The sequence below is a fragment of the Scardinius erythrophthalmus genome (genome assembly GCF_964197995.2).
Source record: "Scardinius erythrophthalmus genome assembly, chromosome: 8".
Taxonomy (NCBI): domain Eukaryota; kingdom Metazoa; phylum Chordata; class Actinopteri; order Cypriniformes; family Leuciscidae; genus Scardinius; species Scardinius erythrophthalmus.
Genome location: NC_138228.1, coordinates 6,372,215 through 6,382,605, shown reverse-complemented (window position 1 = coordinate 6,382,605; position 10,391 = coordinate 6,372,215). Strand labels below are relative to the sequence as shown.

The window sequence follows — 10,391 nt, the reverse complement described above, 5'->3', positions numbered from 1 at the left end:
CCCCATTTATCATATTACAGTATGTCCTACAACTACAGACATCAGTCAGTCTTACTGGGCATGCATGCACACATGTGACGCCATCAGAAGAACATGACCCAGTGTTAGCAATTATACGGTTATCACCGCACTCATGCATACCTATGTATTTCTGGAGGTTCCCGTTTAATTTTTGCACTCTGCTCCATTACCTCTTTGGCTACTCTTCCACTGAAATCAAACAAAAACGAATTACAAAAACGTGTCCAGTTTTATCCCTGCTAGTGTTAAATATATTAAAAAAAAAAAAAAAAAAGATTCATCTTAAACACCCATATATATTCACACTGTAACAAAAATGATATCACCTTCGATATCTAAAATATAGTTCTCTTTGTATTCACATTGTATTATATTATATTGCCACAATAATATTATAAAAAAGAACACAAAAATGATATAATATAATCTTATATAGCAAATATCTTCAATGTAAGATGCACAAACATGCTAAAATATTCCCTGACTGGAAATATGTTGCAGGACACTCACCACAGTAGCTGGCAGATGAGCAAAACTACCTGCCACTGTGCAAAAGGCACCTGCATTTACAGTTGTTGGTGGGTGTTAATTTCACACCCTGTTTTGAGACTGTTTCAGCTTCATCTATCAAAATCAACCAAAAGAAAACAGCTCAACCATTGAGGATAAAACAGCGACGGTTTCAAACAGCTGGCATTTTGGTGGGAATTGTGTGAAAATCCCTGAGACTGAGGGATGGTGAGCACTGCAACTCGAGTCCATGAAGCTCGGGAATTAGATTAACCTTATCGAGTCCCCTCTCTTAACTCAATCTCTGCCTCTCAGTCTGTGACTGAACTACTTCCCTTTAACCAAAAACTCCCAACGGAGTCACTGCCTTAAAACCCTGCCTGTCTCCTTACATAGGAGTGAGAAAATAACCGTTATCAATTTCCTAATTAGGCGTTTGAGTCTGAGAGCCCACTATAATAATGGATCGTGCTGTTTGTTTAATTGCCCCGATGGCTCCATTCATCTGTTACAATTGCTGGTAATAAGTAAACACTTGTGTCTAAGAGGTGGCCTGTGTGAACAGCACCATCCGCAGCAGGTCGTGGTGCATCGGCTCCGAAGCATGTGACCGGGACGAGGACAGCGGGCTGTTTTTGGAGGCTGTGGTGGTCCACCGGCAGTGACCTATCCATCCACACTTACCTGAAGCGGAAACGACTCCCCTTGAAGAACAGGTTACTGCTGGACACCGTACGAACCTGGCTCGACTTCTCCAACCTGAGGAGGGGCCGAGAGAAATCATTCAACTCCCAACCTTCTCTGAACACATTTAGACATTTGACTCACTATTTCTAAGCTACATATTCTGAATTAAGGATTCTTTACACAAAAATATGACACGGCTGTAATCAGATATATGTTTCTAAGGTTCTTTTTACTTGTATTGTATAAATCTGTATTTACCGTGGTGGATGAAGTACAAACAAGTGCCTGAGAACCCTAATAAAAGATTACTCCAGTAAAAGTATAAGTACTTCTTTTCAATTTTACTTGAGTAAAAGGTTTTTTAATGCTCCCAAGTGTTAAAAGTTAAAAGTATTGGACTGATTTAACATATTCATTGAAAAGAAACAGCCTGATCACAAATCAGACATCACTTTGGAATCTAGTGAAGATCAAATTAAAATACTTTAAAACAAGTAAAGATATTTGAAAATTTACTTAAAGGGATAGTACATCAAAAAAATGAAAATTCTGTCATTATTTACTCGCCCTCATGTTGCTCCAAATCTGAGTTTCTTTCTTCTGCTGAACACAAAATATGATGTTTTGAACCAAACAGTTGATGGTAGCCATATTTTCCATAGTATTTTTCCATACAGTGGATGTGAATGAGGCATCCATCAACTGTTTGGTTACCCATATTCTTCAAAACAGAAAGAAATTCATAGAGGTTTGGAACAACTTGAGGGTGAGTAAATGATGACAGAATTTCATGTTTGGGTGAAATATCCATTTAAATACAGTTACTAAGTAAAAACACTTTGTTTCTGTCCACCACTGGTTATATGATGGCATAAACTGTAACCTGAGGCAGTAGAAATCTGTGAAAACGTATTTTTCTAGACCTGTTATACTCTGTTAGATTATTATTTGCTATATTAGTTATTTATGAATGAAATTATTAAACTTGCCACATTAAATTAACATAAAATTGAATTGATCTGAGGTCACAGGGTATGTGTGTATTAATTATGACTTCAAATACGACTCATCCGATAAAAATCAGAATTTTTGAGAGTCTTTTGTTTTTATCTCAAAAGTTGCATAAAAAACAGCTTTACATTTATCATGTGTTATGAACCATCGTACTTCTTAGGTTGCATTTATCAACTTCCAAATTTAATTAAATGGGATTCATTTTCAATTGTATTTCATTAATTGAATTCAGCTGTGTTTAAGAAAGTAGAGGTATTTTTTAATTATTTAAATAAGTATTTATTAAGCACATACTAACGATTTTACTAAGTGTATACTGAAAAAAGGATGATTTTTCATACTACCTCCCCCAATGATGTGCTCAAACAGTATCATCTATCTATCCCTCAATAACTGAAACTGAAAGTATTCTGACTCAGTCAGTCTCTGGTGAACATTCGATTCAGGCTTTTCATCACCAGGTGTGGAATCTCCTTCCCCAAAGAGACAGCCTTTATGTGAAGCATAAACCCACTCTTCAATTATCATCTGCCTTCACTTGCCACAAATTCCACTTCTCTAGGGGACTTGAACTACAGCTCCTCATTTCTCTTTCCCCCAACGGAATGAATTCAGTCAGACTTGGAATACAATGCAGATTCAGTTTTGATAAGGCGCCGTGCCAATTCAGTGATTACACCGTTCCCTTCACCTAAATTGAGCTTTCCCACTCTTCACGAGTGCTGAAACAGACTCTTGTTCCAAAGATGTCACCTCAGTTAGCCAAAATCGTTCATCATAAAACCAGCGGTGGCTCAGCAGTTTTGTGAGTCTGAGCTCATCCGTAACACTGCGGTCTTCCTTGAGCTCCAGGACGCTTTAAACACTTACACAAGGACACGTACAGCCGACCGTGACTGAAATGTGCACGGACATCGCTCTGGAGGAGCTAGCAGAACGCATCTCTCATTGCTCAGGCAGTAAAGGTCATTCTCAGCACGCGGCTGGTCCATTAGTTGACCCGTGAGGTAAAAAAGCAGCTGTCTAGACCACACTTGCCTTGCATTATTAGTTATTAGTCAGCTTATTTACCAGGCTTAAATAAGCTCTGGAAAGAGGAAATGATAAGGGTTGCAGAAAGGGACATTGTTTATCGTGCAGTCGCCCTTTCAGAAGCATCTCACCTGTCTAACCGAACTGACTTATGTGTAAAAACTCACTTGTAGAAAGCTTGATTTTCAACACCGCATTTCCAGAGGTGTTTGCAGGCTTCTGGAGTCGGCGCAAAGTACGTCAAGATGATCTTTTTGTCCTGTGCGTAACGAGAAGTCATTAAAGGTGCACTGATCCAGCACTGCCGTTCAAAGGAATTATTAAAGTTTCACAGATTGGGTCATTATCATAAGAAAAATTGGTGTATTGTAATTATCTTCGACTTCAATGTTGGCATAATTAATGTTCTCACCTCCTTCTGATTTGCATATATATGGAATGTCTTTCCCTCAAACTTCAGTTTGGTCACCTCGTGCCTGTACAGGAGGAAGAATACAAGCATAAAGGTATTACAATATATGTAATATATATTCATTTTATCAAATGTAAATATTATATGTATGAAGTTGTATATTTGTATATAGTGTAAACTATTAAATTTCATATATATGTTTATGTGTGTGTGTGTGAAAATATTATTGTCCATGTAGTCTGTTTATCTGTCTGTCTGACCGTCCGTCATCTGTCCGTCTTTTATCTACACATACATAAACTACATACAAAATGACATTATAGTAAAACATACATAAATATCCATGTATAAATGTATATAATTAATTATCGTACATGTATATAATTAATTACATTTACATTGTGTATATATATATATATCATACATTTTATCAAATGTAAATGCATTGTAATGTGTATATTTATATATATATACATACACAAATACATACACAGTATATAATATATATAAATATATAAACTACATAGACAACAATGTTACAGTAAAAAAATACATAATTATCCTGTATTATTCATGAAGTCTCAATACAAAAGCATGAAATTACATTAAGTTGACAACATGTTTCCAAATTGTATTATATGAGCTCATTTTAATTATTAAAATGAACAAGACACTATAAACTTCAATATTCTGTTCCTGCTGTATTTCTCACAAACAAACGAACACAGCCAAATCAATTCTGCACTTTTTCTTTACTCTTGCTTTAATTGTGACATACAGTGTACATTCTCTACAGACTGAACCACATAAAACACTGAGACACAGCCCAGGCTGCACAATGGTTCAGTATTTTATGATTTCTCTTCTCTTTGTACGGCCAGACCTCACAGACTTGTTGTGGCGGGATGACTTTAAACATGCCCTCTGCATGGAGATCTGCTGAAGGATAATTGGACACCTGTCTGCTCTAACGGTTCAGAAAGAGGCAGATGCTCATGCCCTTTTGGCTGGGAACGTATAATACAAAATAATAAAACCAGCTGTGACTTGTATACCAAGAGCCTGTCGCTAGGCGAGAGTGACTCATTATTTTCAGCTTCACGACGCATGTGTGTATGCATGTCTGTGTTTACTCAACCCCGAAGACGTCAATAGAAGTTCAGTAGGGAAAAGAGGCAAGTATTAGTGACTCACCATTTGAGGAAATGGACTCTCTTGTTCCCTTGAAGCACGACAAAACCGAACGGAGTGAAGGCTAGGAAAGCTGGGTTCCCAGACACATCCTGTGATGAACAGCGACAGAGGAGAACCACGTCATCTTCCTTTCTTAACAAGCAGACATTGAGTAGGAAGACTCAATACAGGACCGTACAGCAAGTGATCATAACAACAGAGCCTTCATACTTGTATTGTCAGGCTAACTTTATGTAATGTTTAGCTGTAAAAAGGGAAGTTTGGGGATTTTACTGTTGAGATTAAACCGACAGAAGATGTTTCTCAACAGGAGTCAATAAATTCAGTGAAACTGTGAAAAAAAAAGAAAAAAAAATCACTGAAAGAACCAAGCGTTATAGAGGACACGCTTTAGTACACTATTTTAATGGCCTTGTTGATGTATTTCTATACAGCTTTACTATATATATATATATATATATATATATTGATTTATTATACTGGTTTTATACACAAATAATAAAACTACTGACTATCATACATTGACTAAATTAAGTCGTATTGTTGTATATATTTTATACAAAAAAAATATGAATATATATTACCGTTCAAATGTTTGGGATTTGTACGATTTTTTTGTTTTTGAAAGACATCTCTTATGCTCACCAAGGCCGCATTTATTTGATCCAAAAAAAAAGTGACAAAAGTAATCTTGAGAAATATTACTCACAATTTAAATAACCCTTTTTATTTATAAATATTCTAAAATGCAATTCATTCTTGTGATGCAAAGCTGAATTTTCAGCATCATTACTCCAGTCTTCAGTGTCACATGATCCTTCAGAAATCAGTCTAAAATGCTGATTTGCTATATTTTCTTACATTTCTAACATTTCATCTCTTTTGTGACATTATGAATGTCTATAAACTTTTGATCATTTTAATGCATCTTTGCTAAAAAGGCGCTTGCAACGCCAAGGTCATGGGTTCGATTCCCGGGGAAAGCAAGCGCTGATAAGAATGTAAATGTGTACCTTGAAATGCAATGTAAGTCACTTTGGATAAAAGTGTCTGCCAAATGCATAAATGTAAATGTATATACAAATCACACTGACTGACTTGTGGCTGCTAGAGCCTTTTGGAATCTGAATGGGAATCTTTCTGTTTCATGAACATTCTATCGTTATGAAAGGGTCCTTGGTTTGAAAAAGTTTGAGAAACTGCTGTACACAAACAGCTTCTGGATGCGTCAGATAGAGCCATCTAACCTTGCAGGGATGAGGATCCACGCCGTATGTTTCAAGCATTTGTGCTTTCTGCAGGAACTTCAGCTCAGCCGTCTCTGGAGTTTGACCTCTGCAAAACAACACATTAAAACACAATCTGTGTCATTCAGTGGTGCGACCGCACATCAGAGTCACAGATTACAAAAAACAAAACAAAAACTTTATTCAAGTGTGCTATTAGTATACATCTTTAAAACTAAAAATAAGACAGTATCCTTTCAGTCTACTTTTTATGTACTTCTCAGAAATGTACTTAAGTATACTTGACTTGTACTGACAGAAAAGTATATTTGGCCAAAAACGTGTACTCAATCTTTTGATGGAAATATTACAAGTATAATTAAGTATTCTAAGTACACTTGGCTTGTTGTTGTGTTTACTCTTTTGATTGAGTAGCCTATTGAATACTTTTTTCACATAGTTTTTAGGGCTGTCAAAAGATTAATCGCGATTAATCGCATCCAAAATAAAAGTTTGTGTTTACATAATATATGTGTGTGTACTGTGTATAATTATTTTGTATATATAAATACACACACATGCATGTATATATTTAAGAAATATTTGCATACATATACTGTATATATTTATATATAATTTATATTATGTATAAATATTTTTTTTAAATATAAATTACACATTTTTCTACACAAATATATACAAGCATGTGTGTGTATTTATATATACAAATTTAATTATGCACAGTACACACACATTTATTATTTAAGCACAAACTTTTATTTTGGATGCAATTAATCGCGCTAATTGACAGCCCTAATAGTTTTACATTACATTGTTTGAAAATATTGATTAATAAAGAAAACAGATTCTTAGCTCTTAACTCCTAATTCTGAGTATGTGAATTTTTGTATAGTGCACTTGTAGAGTACATTGGAATTTACTTCAAATCTACTTAAAGAGTAGACTAGAGTTATTAACTTAAATCTACGGTATATTTCAAGTATAAAAATGTATACCTAATAGGAACATAGTATACTTGAGGTGTTAAAAAAATTATAAATAGTAAACTACATATATACGTATAATGTTAAGTTCACTTACAAGTATACTTGCAGTATAAAAACTACTAAACTACTATTCACTGAGAGTATACTTCAAAGTGTACGTTCATAAACTAAAAAAGTGCTAAGTATTTGACTAGTAAACTATCCACATACCTCTATATTCATTTGTGGTATAGTTGCAGTACAAATGAAATATGTAGTTGTAAACTAGTTGTGTACTCAAAGTTTACTACTGTTACACTTAAAGTATACTTTTGTACACAGAGAAGTAGAATTGAAATAGTACACTTAAAAGTATACTACTAATACACTGATATAACACAAGTATACTGCAAAGTGTACTTGAACTTTTCTTAGGTATACTTATTGAAATTAACTTAAAGAATACTTTAGTACTTTAAAGCATACTGGTGCCATAGGTATTGGATTGAATCACATTATTATTGGTTTTGTACAAAGTGGAAAATCATCGCAATGTAAAAAACAAAAAACACCTGTCCAGAAACCTAACGTTGATGTGAACGTAAATAAACGCATCTATTGTGACACTTTACACTTGAACGACATCGATAAGCAGCCAGTAAATGGAAAGCAAAACCAAACCAACAAGACAGTTCAAGTATCATCTCTCCAGGAAACCTCTCACCGATTCATGTTTTATTCAGCACCAGCCATTCAACATTCAAGACCTTAATGCAACAAGACCGCCTGCCTTGTATTTCAATCCAAATCAGCGAAGAAAAGCGACCCTTAACGTCGTGAGAAAGCAATTGTTTACAGACATCAGGACTGACTTACGTACCGGATCATTCTGAAGATCTAAACAGACATATTCACTCGACATTCCCAACATACTTTACGCACATAATAAAGACTGATGAAGTGTCTCTCGTCATAGAACAGTCACACCACCAGAGGGCAGCAGTAAGCATGCTCCTGTTTGGTGGATCATCTCGTTTGGTGAAACCATAACTTCCAAAATATAGCAGTCAAATCGCCTTATGTTCATTTGCCGCCCATTTATGAATAGTCAACAGCTTCTAAACACACATTACAATGCATATTTGTTAAGTAAATTTCACATACGGAATTAAGTCAAATCTACTTAACTAAGTTAAATATAATTAAAACAAAGAAAATAAGTAACTTAACTTGGCCGGTTGAAGTTGGAGATTACTTTTTTAGAATAAGTTTTTTACTCAAACGATATAACACTGAATTAAACCGTGCTTTTAAAGTGTATGCTTTACTTAGAACATCCATGTAAATAATACAGTAGATAGTGTCTAGACAACATATCTGCATAATAGAAGTAATGTGATACCCACCCGATCAATACTTGGTACACAATACACAGTAATAGTAGCATTCCTTGAATCATTTTTGAGTATGAATGTGTCATTTTGAGTAGAAAATGAACTCCAGATGTCACAAAACAGTAAGTTACTAAACCTAACAACAAATACAATGATAAAACAGTGTAAGCACAGAACAGTGAAAAATGCAACCTTATTAATTATTCATGACCAGTATCAGAAAGTTGAGTAGGTTTTACTTAATTTTATAACATTGATATTTACACTTTAATTTCTACAAGCTTAAATTGAGTACTAATATAGAATTAACCTTTTTTTTCTTGCCTGAATTAACTTATTCAGGTAGAAATTATACGTGTTTGTCTTTTCTACAGAATCATTTTTATCAGTCCAATGCTGCTCAAAAGATTAGGGTCAATAATTCAATAAGATTCAGTAAGGATGCATTAAATAGATCACAACTGGCAGTAAAGACATAAAGGGTTGTCACCCAATGCCAATGTTATCAAATTGACACTTATTGTGAAGTGTTATTGATTTTGCATTACTAGGAAAAGCTGTTAGCAGTCACTGACCCCCATCAACCTCAGCAGTGAAGCTCAGGAACACACAGGAGAGAGAAGGGGATTCTCAAAAGACTTTTCCATAATTCCTAAGCCATAGATAAAGAAAAAGCAGGGGAAAAGGTTACACGTACATTAACTCTGTCTTGTGAATCTCTGCAATCCTTCTTTCCAGTTTCTCTGAGTGCTTGGGGAAGAACTGGAACTTGGAGCTGTAGCCCTCTGGATGCTTTCCCGGGTCGTAGTCTCCAATCTCAGCTGCAAAGTAGTCATAAAATCAATCTTTCATCATGCAACCATTCATAGTGTCATACCTCAGCAGCGGAGCGGACACTAAATCAATCTTTCATCATGCAACCGTGCATTTTAGTTCACATATGGCCATGCTAACGTGTTTTTTTAATGAGCATGCTCTGTGAGAGCAAGTGTTGGGAGCCATATGTTCTTTGCAAGGGTTTTGTGGATAGCATACAGTAAGAGCATTTTTAATATGCTGTTTGCTTCTGCACTTGGTACCAGTGGCAAGCGCTGACGTCTTAAACCGGGTGTGCTGAGTGCAACGGTTTATACGCTTTCGTATAAACTAAATTTCCCTGTGGAGAAAATACTATGAAAATAGTTTCAGATATGACTTTTTTTATTATTTGATTTAGTCTAGTATCGTATCAACCACAATGTGATTTTCAGTGATTGACAGCACATTTTTCCTTGCGCATAAAATCCCCCATATGCCAGCTAACCAATGAGAATGTGGAACAATAATGACGATGCGATGCATAACAACAGAGCGTAACTGGGAATCTGTTACCCGAAACCCTCCATAACTGGTACAGATTTTAAGAAAATTACAGTAGTTTGGCAAATTAATAAATGATGGACAGTTACATACGTATTACCAACATGTAAGTTCTATGTTACACCTCAAATAACAAGGGATGATATAGTAGTGTTAATATTAATTAGCGAGTCCACAAACTCATTCTCTCAAATGGCTTTGGTGTGCAGAGCATTCTCATCTTATATGACTGGTACCCATAAGCCTCTCTGAGTCCTGACCATTGGGAACAGTGATGGAAAAGTGCATCTTTAATTCAACAGAGTCGTCTAAAACATGGCCCTGATCAACCTGTCAAAGAACATTACTGTGCATCCCGACCTCTAAGCTGCTATTTTCCCTTCTCATGTGACTAAACCTCAAACATCTCTGTAGGCTACTGAACAAATACCCAAATTCAACTGAGAGAGAACAGATTAAAATAATTGATTCTGGTATTGAAAATAATGTTGGAAATTCATGGGGAAAAAAAGCGTGCCAAATATTTTTTGAAAGATTCAGTATTTTATATTAGAAA

At 35.3% G+C, this 10,391-nt stretch overlaps 1 protein-coding gene across 2 annotated transcripts in view; it reads right to left on the bottom strand.

Annotated features, from left to right (window-relative positions):
• The window catches only part of frmd5a (FERM domain containing 5a), a gene marked incomplete at its 5' end in the record, with an annotated part of 107,947 nt that overhangs the window by 9,497 nt on the left and 88,059 nt on the right, over window positions 1–10,391 (bottom strand). For both annotated transcript variants that reach the window (XM_081372669.1, XM_081372670.1), the window contains 7 exons: window positions 142–210; window positions 1,216–1,290; window positions 3,432–3,523; window positions 3,677–3,740; window positions 4,871–4,959; window positions 6,118–6,205; window positions 9,174–9,297. In XM_081372669.1, the coding sequence (XP_081228795.1) occupies window positions 142–210; window positions 1,216–1,290; window positions 3,432–3,523; window positions 3,677–3,740; window positions 4,871–4,959; window positions 6,118–6,205; window positions 9,174–9,297 (601 nt within the window). The remainder of the gene's footprint in view (window positions 1–141; window positions 211–1,215; window positions 1,291–3,431; window positions 3,524–3,676; window positions 3,741–4,870; window positions 4,960–6,117; window positions 6,206–9,173; window positions 9,298–10,391) is intronic.